The sequence below is a fragment of the Melozone crissalis genome, unplaced genomic scaffold (assembly GCF_028551555.1).
Source record: "Melozone crissalis strain CALT ecotype California unplaced genomic scaffold, PUWL_Pcris_2 ptg000013l_1, whole genome shotgun sequence".
Classification (NCBI taxonomy): Eukaryota; Metazoa; Chordata; class Aves; order Passeriformes; family Passerellidae; genus Melozone; species Melozone crissalis.
The window spans coordinates 5686462-5700732 of record NW_026535791.1 but is presented as its reverse complement, the minus strand read 5'-3'; the positions used below and the strand labels follow the sequence as shown (position 1 = coordinate 5700732).

Below are 14271 nucleotides of genomic sequence, written 5' to 3'. Positions count from 1 at the left end.
AAATCAAATCTCAATAATCAATATAGCTTTTCCCCTCTGCTGTAATTATTCTCTGCATACAGTTAGGAAATAAAGGGTCAAGTACAAGAAGGTAAACAATCAATATTTCCTTACCTATAAGGTGAAAGAATATTCAGAGGTGGTGGTTTGTCACTTTGATTATAAATATCAGCCACTGGGTTAGGAATGCTGTTCTTTGAAACTACCTGCTGGTCTTGAACTGTTGAGCTCTTGAATGCTTTTTTCATGTTGATGTCCTGTAAGGATACTGTTAGAAACAGAAACACATTTACTACAAGTCTGAAAGGAATTAAAGTGGATACACAACATTCTTTTTTCACTAACTATTTGAAATATTTTCAGCATGTTAACACAAAGACAGGTTTTCCTCAGTGGATAATTCTGATAACTAGGCACAAAGGCATGTAAGAATTCCCATAATAAAACAGATGTTAGTCTCACTTGGTCCAGAACCTCACCTAAAATAATGGGACCATGGACTGTATCTTGGAAAATGATGCAAGAATGCTGTCACATGCAGATGCCCAACCATTTCCCCTTTTTATAGGCTTTATCCTGGAGTTCTAACAGCAGAAAGACTGGCTTCAAGACTGAAACAAGGTATGGTATTCCTCTGACACAGAGTGTTTTATAATTGTACGTGCTATCTATACACATATTCCAGCCCATTCTAAGTATAATTAAATTACAGCTGCAACAATCTCCTGTGATAGACAGAGTTCCTCTTATTTTACTCTCTTTCAACTCCTATGTCTTCCCATGTAACTAAACACTCCTTGCTCTTATGTTTTGCTTATGTCTCTACAGAGAGAAATACTTGCACTCTCGTACTTTCATTTTATCTTTTCACACACGCAGCTCTGAGGAAAATGACACCAGGTTTTTCATTCTTTCTTTTCAAATGAAAGGCTGAAGTTGGCTTTAATTGTTCCTGTCACTTTTATCAAGGCTTTCTTTCACTCTTAATACAAGTTTTCATGAAATGCAGCAATCATTGTTAAAGAAGATCCAGTTAAAGGCCAATCACAATTTAAAAGTGACAGTAAGCTCTTGATATCATCTTCCACCCCTCAGCACCCTGAAATACAGGTTTTAGAATGAAGTTGAAGAGGATGCTGAAGTCTTCACTAGGTTCTCTACAACGACACTGACGACTTCTGGATTTAATCCAAGTGTTTTATAGGAGGGTAAGCTGCAGGACTTGTGCAAACAAAATACACTGGCTTAGTCTCCTTTTATTCCCATTGATATTTCATCTAATACTTCTTGCCCATTCATCCAATTTATTGAGTCTCAAGGACAAACTGTGAGAAAATTCACAAGGCAAATGAACAGTAATGGCCAAAAATGCAGTATACTGATGACCTGAAAAAAGACAAAGGGATGAAATTTTACACTGTTATTGTCTGTCATGATGGACACCCATCCCACTCAAACTTCTCTGCCCAACTATTTTTGTTATCTGTGCTGAGGTCTTGCTTCTCACTCCAAGAATTACTTAGTTTCTTCTGGAACTTCTACAATAACAAAAAATTAAAAATGTATACAGTGCAAATGTATAGCATTTGCAAATAGCAAAAAATTAAAAATAGAATATTTCATGTCTAATACTCATTCTCCCATTCACATCATCTGAATCAAAATGTAATTTCTAAAAGTACTTTCTATTTAAATCTGCCTGTAAGTAAAAGGTATTTCAGACAGATTTTTTAGATGTATATATCTGAATTGTTTCATTCTTGTTTGATGGGAGACATTCAAAGAATCAAAAAAGCCCCACCATTTTTCTGGAGATTTTTGGAATAAGTTATTTATATCTATTTTTAAAACTTTACCACAATTATTTTTAAATGTTTTTTCAACTGTAGTTTTTTATATATAAAATATTTTTATATACACTGTATTAGTTATATCTAAGAATATAAGAAATCACTGATGCAATCAAATCTGAAGGGCTTTTTTAAACAACCTTGCAATTGACATTTTGCTTAAATGCCAAAGCTATCCAGAAACATACTATTTCTGACAGTACAATGAATTATTATCAAGACTTCAACTCCTACAGTGAAACAGCTAATAAAATTTATTACTGACACTAAGGTGACAGCAGTTTGTATATACAGCTTATTAATATGAAGCATGATTAGCAATGCAAGAATAACAACTGCTGTCAACTTAAAATAAACACTGATTAAATTCTCAGACCATACACTAGTTTCCCCTTCCAAAAGATTGCTTTTAATTATCCTCCAAACTCTGAAAACTAGCTGGGTGCTACTGCATAGCACTAATGAGACATTAATGAGGCATTAAAAAAAAGGGGGGGAAAAACAAAACCAGCAAAACCAAGATGAGAACTGCCATTTCCAAAAGTACAGTATATTAATATCATCTAGTTTGCTCATAGTACCAACACAATATGCTTCAAAAACTAAGCTGAATAGTGATCCCATAGGAGGTTAGTTTATGTTCCCACATAGCTCTTGACTCCTAAGACAGCAAAATACAGGTGCTTGTACCAAAAAATCAGAGTGGTTTGGTTTGGAGAGGATCTTACAGATTATCTCACTCCAATCCCCCTACCATGGACAAGGACACCTTTCACTTAATCAGGTCTCTTTGGAGACAGACTATCACAGTTGCCCAGAGAAGCTGTAGATGCCCTAACAGTTCTTATGTTCCAAAACTGTAAAACAACAGCACATAATAATTTCCAGACAGTAACTAGCTAAAAAAGGAAGGCTAAATATTACACCCTTACACTATTAAATATCAACACTAAAATTTAATATTGGTACTAATAATTGGCACTATAAATATGTAAGCTACAAAAATCTGAATGGCACATGAAATATACAAGCCATATAAATAGCACTATTAAATATATCACAAGTAGCATTAACTACTACTGAGTCAATATTACACTACTGTACTGATATAAAAAGCTTTTTACATTTTAGTAAATGTCAGGAATCATCTAAACAGGAAGTACAGGCATGAGCTGGCTCAGACATGTAGCATGGAGGCCAAGATGCACGTTAATAGCCTTTAAAGCTAGACAGAGAAATGCTTTATCTACCCAAATAAGCTGATAAGCGGGAAATATTTTTAAAGGAAATACAGTTTCTAGTGAGTAGAACCCCCTAAAGATTTTCACCTGGTTGATCCAAACACAGTGCCTTGTTTAAATACAGAGTATTATAAGATCTTTGATGATCACAGAACAGACTAAGGTACTAATGTAGTTTGTGATTATCCTACTCTGAAATTGATAGGGACACCCAGTCCCAATGTTTTCTGACTTACCCCCAGTAAAGTCTATATTTATTCATTCATGATTTATTACACTCACAAACTCAAAGTTTTCCTCATGAAAAACGCAGCTTAATGGCTCCATTACTACAGGGGCTTCTTGACTCAAGAATACTTTCACTTGCTCTGCTAAAGTGATTATTCCCAGCTTGCCTTACTGAGACAACAAGATGAAATATCGTTACACGATTACTTTGAAAAGACAGAGGTTATTGTGCAATTAAATACTGTGCTCTTGTCAACATCACTTCTGGCTCAATGCTTTCAGGCAATTACCTACCCTCTTCCACTGTTGAATCCAGCTGGGTGACTTTGACAGCAAGGCGATCAATTCTGTCTTGGAGGGAATTTGCTCTGATGTAGAAGCTGTTGGCCTCATTAAACAATTCACCAAATATGTCTTCAGCATGTTTGCCTATGTAAGAAAATAGACAAGGAAATCCCTTTTCTAGTCACTTACAAAACACAAGACAAATGGCTTCAAGATCATGAAGTATAATAAAACACAGTAGCTGTAGGATTAGAACAGTGCAGTTTGTCATTCAGCAAAATTCAGGGTAACAGATTTGCACAAAAAAGTCAATATATACCATAAATTCTGCCTGAAGTCTATTCTTCTGGACATCCTGGTTAGCAGTCTTCTTAAAAACACAGGGAGACTTACAAATTCTAATCCTTATGTAGCTGAGCTAGTGCCAACTGACAGACAACTGAGCATTAAAACCCGTCTCTGTGATGAAAAGGCCTGAAGTTACTGCAGTCAATAAAAGCTTCTGAAGTAAATCTTGAAATTAAAATCTTGCAATTCATAGTGGCACAGGCCAACATCAAAATTAAAACAGCGTTTAACAGATAAAAACAGCAGCCCACTTACCTCTACAAATGCCAACTGCAAACGTTGCTGTCCCTGGAGTCATTTGAGAGAGAGTCAGAGGCCACTGACCACATTTACCCACGCCCACACTGGACTTGGTGCACAACCTTTTCAGCTTCCCTTTCACCTGCTCTATGTTCTCAGTCACTGTGACAGTGGACAATGCAGTGCAGATCACCGAATCACAGAATCAATCTGGTTGGAAAAGACCTCTGAGATCACGGAGTCCAACCAATGTTCAAACACTATCACATCAACTAGACCATGACACCAAGTGCAACATCCAGTCTTTCCTTAAACACCTCCAAGGGATGGTGACTCCATAATCTCCTGGGCAGCCCATTCCAATTTCTAATCACACTTTCTGTGAAGAAATTCCTCCTCATGTCCAACCTAAACCTCTCCTGAAGCAGCTTAAGACTTTGTCCTCTCATCCTGTCACCTATCACCTGGGAGAAGAGGGCAACCCCCACCTACATCCTCCTTTCAGGCACTTGTAGAGAGCAATAAGGTCCCCCCAGCCTCTTTTTCTCCAGGCAAAACCCCCCCAGCTCCCTCAGCTGCTCCTCAGACTTGTGCTCCAGACCCTTAACCAGCTTTGTTGCTCCACCCTGAATCCACTCCAGCACCTCAATGTTCTTCCTGAACTGAGGGGCCCAGAACTGGACACCATACTCAAAGTGTGGCATCACCAGTGCCTAGTACAGTTTTGCAGCCTCAGGCCCTTCCCTGAAAGTGCTACAGTGGACAGAAGGTGCCACATGATAAAGCAAATCCCTTCCTGATGCACAAATCATTGTACATGGCCATTCCTCTCCCAGTCCTCCCATAGGACCAGGCACAGTCATCCATAGTTTGACTCTCTTTGTGCCCCACTCCACAACTCTCATCCACTCCAGATCAGTGGTTCCGGATCCCCAGTTTAATAACTGGCCTGCCCCAGAACTTCCCCTACAAATTTCAGATTCCACCCAAACTCATTGCTCCCACTCACTGAACTGATGGTTTGCCTACCCAGATGCTGATATTTCATTTAAGATGTCTCCCTCTACAATTTCTGCAGCCCAACCTCTTCAAGAAATCCTTGAAGAAAGAAAAGTCCTGCCTCCTGCACTTAACCATGCTTTTCAAACAAAAACAAACTTTAAAACCCTACTTCTGATTCAAGTTCATCTTGATACGACCTGCATCAAGAAGAGTCTGAAGAGCAGAAATGGAAGGGGGCAAAGTAAAACTATCTAATTAGTTGGAAGAATATGGAATATGAATTAACCACCTAAATGACAGGGACTTCCAAAGCAGCCATTATTGACATTTTAAGTTGGTCCAATAACCAACCTTAATACTTCACAAAGAAAAGTAAAAATACAATGAAAATTTCAGCTAAGATCCCATTCTGTGAACATCTGGAGATAATATATATTATACTCAGTGTAAAAAAATAGTCACACTTAGGTAGTCAACAGGACAATCTGGCCTCTTCTTGGTCACTTACCTGGAAGGGGAGAGGAAACAACAAGTAGACCAAAACATTATCTGAAAACACTGTGAATCACAAGAAAAAAAGTGATTGCCACTGAATTAAGGACTTTACCAGTAATAGTTTTCATTACTGTGTGTAAGATCAGCCAATAACTAACCCAAAATGTTAAGATATGTCAGTGTATGCAAGCTCTGCTTTATACATATATGTGGAAGGTGGGTAAGAAAGGTATGCTATCTACCTGCTCCTGATCTCCTCTCCCTCCAAAACAGAAGTCACACACAACCACAGAACAGTTGAAGTTCACAATCATCTGCTCCAATTCCCAGCTCAGAGCACAATGAGACAGGACTCTGACCAGCTGGGTTTTGAACACTTGCAAGGATGGAGGCTCCACAACTCCTCCAGGCCACCCGTGCCAGTGTTCAACTGCCTGCACACTTAAAGTGTTCTCTAAGTGTTCCCAGCATCTAGTTGAAATTTACTTATAATCCCCACTTGATTTAGTTGCTCCAAATGAAGATGTTATTCCAAGCTATGGAAAAAATAAGCTTTTCAACTCTTCAGTTAAATAAAGCAGTAATTACATTCTTCAGCCACCAGTATTCAGAGCTCAATCAATTTTAATAGATGTTAGTTTATGTTAATATATTGAAATCAGCCTGCTGAGAGAGGACTGCCACATCCTAGGATTAAACATATTACCCCCAGAGAAGTCAAGGAGATGGATATTTGTCAGTTATCTTTCAGAAGGCAAAGTGGGAGCATACTTCTTTTAATACTTGATTTTTTTTCAACACTTGCTAGCCCAGACCATGTGAAAGACAGATTGTCAATCTCCTGTCTGTGAAAACAGTGACATGGCAAAGCAGTATTGGACATGCTGTTGTGATTAACATGATGCAGGAAGTTTTAGAAATAAAATAAAACAATACTTCAAGTGTTTTTTATGTTGCCGTTGTTTAAATTAGATCTTTATTAAAACAGAAATGAACAGGAAAAAAGCATGTGTCTTCTAATTTGAGAGCTGACTTTGGCACTGTAAGACAATAATTTAAAAACAATAGGTGTTGCCCAACATGTGGCCAACCTATATATTCATTTAAAAACCCATCTAAGAAATTATGCAGTCTTTCCTTCTAAGGTTCCCTGCAACTACAGAATACAGTGATTCCACCCACCCATTTGTAACTGCATTAACTAGAAACATTAGAATCATACTTTACCCCCTTCTTTTTTTAAAGGTGCAAAAGTGGTAGGCTGTTACTGACTAGATCTTGATTCCCATCTCCTTTTTCACTGTACCTCTAGCATGATACTTAATGGCAAAAAAGCAACCTTTCCAACCCAGCCTGGTTCAGCAGCACTACAGAGAGATGTAGTGTGCTCAGGCCTGCATGAAAATTAGTGAAACTGAGCCAGTGGCCAATCTACCCAAGAAAATACTAGGAGGCAAGTTGGTGAATGCTGTTCTCTGCATGAAAAAAATGTCTTCCAAGTCTCCACAGATTATACTTCCTCCATGCTACTTAGAGGTACAGGCTGCAATAGCTCCCTGTCCTTCCCCTCCAGAAGATTCTCTCTTCCCAAGTGGAGATGAATCCCCTAGACAAGATTCTGCCTTACATAAAAGTGCACAGTTTCACAGAGAATGCTGCTCACTCTGCCTGTGCTCTGAGCCAGCTGGCTGGAAATGAACCCAAATCTGAAAACATAATACAGAAAAGGCTCTCCTGAGAGCACATTCCCTTTGGATAGGAACTCGTTCATGTCTCCCAAAAAGAGCAGAGGCAGAAGCACGCCAAGCTTGTATGCAACAGTACAGACCTGCCAGTTTTCAAAATCCACACTGAACTCACAGCGCAACATTAAAAAATCAGTGTGACTGCAAGATAGACCTGAACTTGCTTGCTCTATGCCTCAAGCTGTGAGAACACCAACCAGCTCTGATGCAGTCAGCAGGACACACTACTTCAGCTCCAGCACAGCATTTTTCTGTGATCATTTCCTTGCTCCCAGTTGGCTCAAAAGACAGGCAAAGCAAATGCTGTCTGCAGAAAAATCCTCTGCAAACGTGACATATTTCAGACTGTGCATGAGAATGGTGGTACATTTCACTTGTTAAATACCACATATTCATCTGTTAAGACTAAGGACACATCATTTATTTGCATAGATCTTTAACTTGACACTACCAGAACTTTAGGGGCTATCTACAAAGACTTCAGATGAAATTCGCTAAGGGAAAACTGCCGGATATGAATATAAGTAGTCAGTTCCTCAACAACAATCATAAGAGGATCTAAATACATTGTATAACAGATTAGCCCCAAGACCAAATCTGGATAAATGAAAGCTGTACACATTCCAAGCAAGTCAGACAAGTAAAAAGTGCATTATCCACACTTGGACAATAATAGCACAACACCAAAATGAGGTCTTATCATTCAAAATGAGGTCTCCTTCAGTACAATTAGAATATTAGCCATTCTCACCTTTCTGAAACTTAAGGATGGCACTACTAAGCAACTGTCTGAGAAAACAGAAGATGAAACTCAATGACAATGCAAACACAAAGTAACTCTAAATAACATCAGACACTAAATCGTCAGCTGCTGTTCAAGAAAGATCAGAGGATCACTTGCAAGCTTATCTGAAAATAATAATTCAACACTTAGTAACAATCAAAATTCTACAAATTCCTAGGGCAATAATGGTAAAACAGAAGTCTGTTTTGAATATGATCTGAAGTCCTCAACACTCCACCTTAAAAAACCCACAACATACCCTAACTTACATATCCAAAGCAAAAATAACAGTGATCAGAAATACAAAATGGTTTCTGTTCAAAAAGATCACTTACAGATCAGGACACTTCAACCTGGGAAAGATATCACCAGGAGAAGAGGATAAAGACTTAAAATCACAAATCATGATGGAAATGCACAAGATGAAAGCACCTTTCATTATCTTTCATCACACTAGAATGAGAAGGTATCAAAAAAAAGAAACAGGTCAACTTTCATTGTGGGACATTGTGCCAAAAGTCATTGGTGAAGAAGAAGGTGCAATCCCTATTTCAACATATCTAAGCAATACCACAGATGATAGTTTTACAAATGCTCATTACATAGGATGATTCAGATGGACCTCCAGCTCAGAAAAATCCCTAAATCCCTGACTACTGCAAAGAGGAAATGCTGTGTCTCTTGTCCTCTTTCTCTAAGCAAAGACTTTTTCCTATCATCATGAACTGAACACCAGTGGGCCCCATAGTCTGAGCTCCACACAGACTCTCAGTTTGAAAACCACGTCCATTTACAAAGAGAAGCAACTGATGAAGCAGTAATTTCTTTTCTAGGAGCAGCGTTATCAGCACAAACAACAGCTGCTGATTGTTAAAGACTGTCTGAAAAACATCTCTTATCCCTTTCATCAAAAACATTGTGCATCTTGCAAACACTCCAGTCATGCTTCTAGAATTGCTAGTGGCGGTGTCACCTGACAGGTGTGGTGTGTAGGCTACTCGGTACAGAGCTGATGTTAGCCTGCCTTAACAGTAGCCTGCTCAGCAAATGGCATCCTTTCAATGTGCCTAATTTCATTCATATGAATTGAGCACACATATATATAAAAGAGAAGGCTTAAGAAATACTAGCACACTACAAAAAACTAAAATTTCAGTCAAATGTGTCATTTGATTCCAAGAGGCAGAAGAGCTTGCAGGCTCAATCCAGTAGAACTCAGATGCTGGTCTTGTTTCTTGCACTAATTTCTCTCACCTTAGAAAATTTTCTGGTCCTCTATGCTCCGGTCTTTTGGTTGGGGTTTTTCTTGGTAGTGGTTTTTTCTCCCTGCTTGTTTGGTTTTTTGTTAATTTGTTTTTTGGAGTGGGATTTGGGGGTGGAGGGAGGGTTGGGGTTTTTAATACACTTCAAAATATAGAAGAGCATAAAGACAATTATTATTATAGCATATTATTACAATACATAAATGGTACTGTCCCATACCATACTTATGCAATTTAAAACAATCCATCTCAAAGCTTTTCATCATTAATCAAATACTTGCAGGAAGTTACAGATACTTACTTAAGCTGCTTAGCTGGCGTATGATAGCAGCAAGGGTGCTATTTGTTACACATTCCAGTTCACTTGTAATTCCCTCTGGCAGAGCTCCTCGGCAGAGATGCCGTGGTTCAATGTTCCTTTTCACCAAAGGCATGGCTCACAATCTGGAATTTACAAACAAATACATATGACATTTACAAAAATGAAATTAAGAGCTCTGAATCAGTGTAGCACACATTCAGGCTTTTTTTCTCCAAAAAAGTACTTCACCTTTCTTCTTTAAAAGCCTTGCTTCAGCCTTCCCACTGTAAGATACTGTACAATTCCTACCAGGGCACCAGAGCTGTCCACTCCTGCCAGAATATGACAGGAGCATGCAGAGCAGCAGAGAGCAAAGGCAATATAGGCAATGTAGGCTTTTTGCCTCAGATTTGGCGTAAGATTTACTGTATGCACAGACTTGTGCTGCAGTTCCAGAATCACTGGACTTGAGTGCACATTTGCATTTAGAAAAAACTGGCAGTCCCCACAGGAGTGGCAGGAAAGGTCACTGTCTGGAGCAGGCTGGCATCCTGTCTTGGCAAGCTGGCCACCAACAGACCGAGCAAGCACCACAGCCCCCAGTGACGTCAGACACCGACCTACCCCAGCCCCGACAGTTTCCAGCAAAAATGATAAATTCATCTGGCACATAAGGGCAAGTGCCTCTCAGAATTAGACTGCATGAGGAAGAAGATGGTTTTCCACAGGGGGAGCTATATGGCATTCTGAATGGGATAAGGGCATTCACTGGACAGCTTTTGGGAACATGCCAGATGCAGGAAGACATTTATCTGAGAAAACTAAGGTTGTCAGAACTGGTTTTCTTGGAAAAATGAAATAAATGAGGATGGTGTCTTGGCTCCAGCCCAGACCAAGGGGAGGGTCCAGAAGATTGTGTTATTTGATACCATCTCATATCATTGCCAGGGGCAGGAAAAGGGATTCCTCTCTCATTTCCAAGAAGCAGTGCATTCCTCTACAGTCAGGAACAACCTGGCTTCTGTCAAGTCAGGCTCTGCATTTTTTGAGCATTTTTGCACGTGAATCATTCTCTCTTTTTATATGCTTATTAATATTGCTGCTGCTAGTTTGTTTTCATATCTCATTGCTGTTTCCAGTAAATTGTTCTTATCTCAGGCTGTGATCTTTGCCTTTTGTGCATCCAGTTCTCCTCTCTGGCCACCCTGAGGGCTGAGGGAAAGAAGAGGGGGAGAAGGGGAGCAAGTGGGTGAGTGTGGTTTGGAAAGTCTCGAGGGGAGAACTAAAGTGTGGAGTACCATTCCGAAACCACAACAGATGGGGAAAAAAAACACAAAAAGAGATCTGAAAGCATCACAAAAGGGCACAATGGCATAGAAAACACTGTCCTGCAGAGAGCAGCTTTGAGAGCAAGGATGCCCAAGTGAGACAGAATTCACCCAAGAGGGAAGCGATATAAAACAAAAACATCTAAAGCAGTTTTCTTTAAAACTATAGTTAATTCAATGTCCATGTACTACTCATGAATAATATTCGGTTTTAAAACCATGTGGCATGGAAATTTTCTGGAACAAGAAGTTACATTATTACCAAGGACACAGTTCATTTGGGAAAGACTTAGCTGAAAATTTCTTTTTTACTGTACTAAAGCAATTAAAGTAGCCTTTCAATTTCTCTAAATAAAATTAAAAATAATTAATTTCTCTAATTAGTAAATTAAAAAATCCTTTTGCCTTTCAAATGTTGCACAGTAATTTTTGTAATTACTTCCGCCTGAAAATTTAAAATATTTTATTCTCGAAAACATTTCTAAAAGCTTAAAAGCCTTAATGAACAAAAAGAAACTATTTAACTGTAAGACTATTTCATAACAAGTCAGGAAGGAACAAACTCATGACTCCTAAGCAGCAGTCTTGAATTATATTGTACGCCTTTCTTAATATGAGACAATTTGAATATGTCAGAATTTAAGGTTAGCTGAGTTTGCTAAATTTTACACAGCACATCAGAGGTAACAGAGGAACAATTTCTGTATTTGATTAAAAAACCTTCCTGTTTCTACTCTATGTTTTTGTATCCCTCTACAAACATATATATTTCAAAATACTACTTCATACCCATTGCAGACATTTTTCTGAACTTGATCAAAAATAAGTCAAAACTGGAAATTCGCTATTACTGAAGAGCAACATCTAGCACCAACACTCTGCAAGCAGGCTAGTGCACTGGAGCTACAAAATAGGAATAATTATGAGGAATTATTCCACTCTAATGGAAATGCTACAGTGAAAATGCATTTCATATAAACATAATTTGTAAGAAATAAATCAAAAGGAGCACAAAGTAGTGCTAAATTCATTATATGATGAGGCCTGTTTTTCCCATGGCTTTCTGTCCAGCACTCTCAGCGCTGCCCCATGCCCTTGCCTTTTGCAGCTCATCCACCTCCCTCACGAGCCCACACAGCCCTCTGGCCCAGCTGGAAGCTGGCTGAGCACTGCCCAGCTAATCACCTCTACCTCTTGAAACACCTACCACACTGAGTACAATCAGAATGCCTTCCACCAGGAGCTCTTATTAAAGTCTCTTCTCCACATAATGTTCCTTTTTGCCTGTAAAAGCTAATTTGAAGAAAACATGCAACTGCAGTTTGAGCTTTTTGTTTTCTTGTCACTTACTGGCGAAATGGTCCAGTGTGTTCAAGAGCTACCAGGGGAGTGACAGACCAACACCAGAACTCCCATTTCTCTAAAGAGCAGGCTAAAGCACACACCAGGGCTGAGGGTAGGGGAAAATAAACAACTTTCATATTTGAATGCATGATTTAAATTATTATGTAGCAATCTCATTTCAGTTTGAAGTTTAATTTCAAAAGATAAACTGAACACCAATGAGTAAATATATGCAACAAATTAAGCAATCCACTACCTGCTCTTAATCAGAGGGAAAAAAAAAGAACTCTGCAACTGCAATAAATTTCTTCTAATTTAAACCCTTTACCTAAATGAATTAAACACTATAGACCTATTTAGATATTAACCCATTACTAAGTAAAAAGCTTGTGTCCTTACTACTAAAGCACAACCACCTTTTTCTTCACCACACACAACTCAGATGAACTTAATCCTTTTTAAAGAAAATGCATGAGAAGTGAGGCTAAATTCATTTCAAAATCTATATAGCAAGAAGTTAGACGAGGAATCAAGACAAAACAGGCCTCTGAATTACAGGATCTTCCTTCATAAGACACAACCAGGCTGAAGGGAATGTGTTACCAGGAGCAGAAACCAAGAATTTGCAATGGCAATTCCATTGCCTTCCACATTCATCTTCCACCTGTTTTGAGTCACACTCAGTCCCAGGTTCTTTCTAGACAAGAAATACACTGTGATGCCACTGTATTAAATACACTGGCATTTAGAAATCATATTTAATTTTGCAGTAGAAAGGTTTAATAACTTCCCTTCTGCCATGGTTTAAACCCTAGCCAAGAGGCAAGCCTCCCAGAGAGTTGCTCTCTGTCCCCCACCAGCTGGATTCGGGAGAGAATCAAGGGAGTAAAAGATAGAAAACTCATAGGTTGAGATAAAAACAGTTTAATAGGGAAAGCAAAAGCTGCCCATGCAAGAAAAGCACATCAAGGAATTAATTCACTGCTTCCCACAGGCAGGCAGGTGTTCAGCCATCTACAGAGGGCTCCATCACACATCATGGTGATGTGGGAAGTCAAAGTACTGCACCATCACTCCAGACATTCCCCCTTCTTCCTCCTTCTTCTCCTCACTTTATCCACTGAGCATGATGTCACATGGTCTGGAATACTCCCACGGTCATTTTGGGTTGCCTGTCCCAGCTGTGTCTCGTCCCAAATCTCCGAAGCACCCCAGTGTTCTCCTTGACAATGTCAAAGTACAATAAGCAAAATAGGCTGTGGCTCTGTGTAAGCCCTGCTCAGCAATAGCACCTCTAATTCATCAACCCTGGGTTGAGCACAAATCTGAAACACAGCTCCCTGCTAGCCCCTGTGAAAAAAAATAACTCTACCCCAGCCAAAAACAGAACACCTTCCATCAACAAATAACTGAAAAATCTAATGCAAATAAATTAATATTTTCAAAAATTATGTCAGTGGAGTAGATTGGCCCCAATCCTAAATTGGTAATTTTTTTACTCATTTTACCCAGGTAAGTACACAATGAAACCAAAGACTTATAATTTGGATAAAGGGGTTCATCTCCACTGTGAGGTCATCTATGCCTGACAGCTGCCTTTAAGCCATCAGCTGCATCAAGCAGAAGAGAGGAAGACTCTAGAAAGATGCTCTGTTGCATATGTACAGCTGGCTGAAGTGGAAATGTATGACACATTAGTGTCAGACCAGAAAAACCAGAGGAGTCAAAAGGGGAGAGAGGAAAACTAAGAGGGCGAGATGTCGCTTAACATCTCACTAAACCCATGCGTGCCTCACTGGACATGGATCAGATTCGACA

General features: G+C 39.2%; 1 protein-coding gene across 2 annotated transcripts in view; it reads right to left on the bottom strand.

Annotated features, from left to right (window-relative positions):
• WASF3 (WASP family member 3) overlaps nucleotides 1-14271 on the bottom strand; it is a 63739-nt gene that overhangs the window by 11498 nt on the left and 37970 nt on the right. For both annotated transcript variants that reach the window (XM_054271584.1, XM_054271585.1), the window contains exons 3-5: nucleotides 9782-9924; nucleotides 3614-3748; nucleotides 115-268 (exon numbers count right to left, since the gene is read on the bottom strand). In XM_054271584.1, coding sequence (XP_054127559.1) covers nucleotides 115-268; nucleotides 3614-3748; nucleotides 9782-9914 — 422 coding nt within the window. In that variant the 5' untranslated portion in view covers nucleotides 9915-9924. The remainder of the gene's footprint in view (nucleotides 1-114; nucleotides 269-3613; nucleotides 3749-9781; nucleotides 9925-14271) is intronic.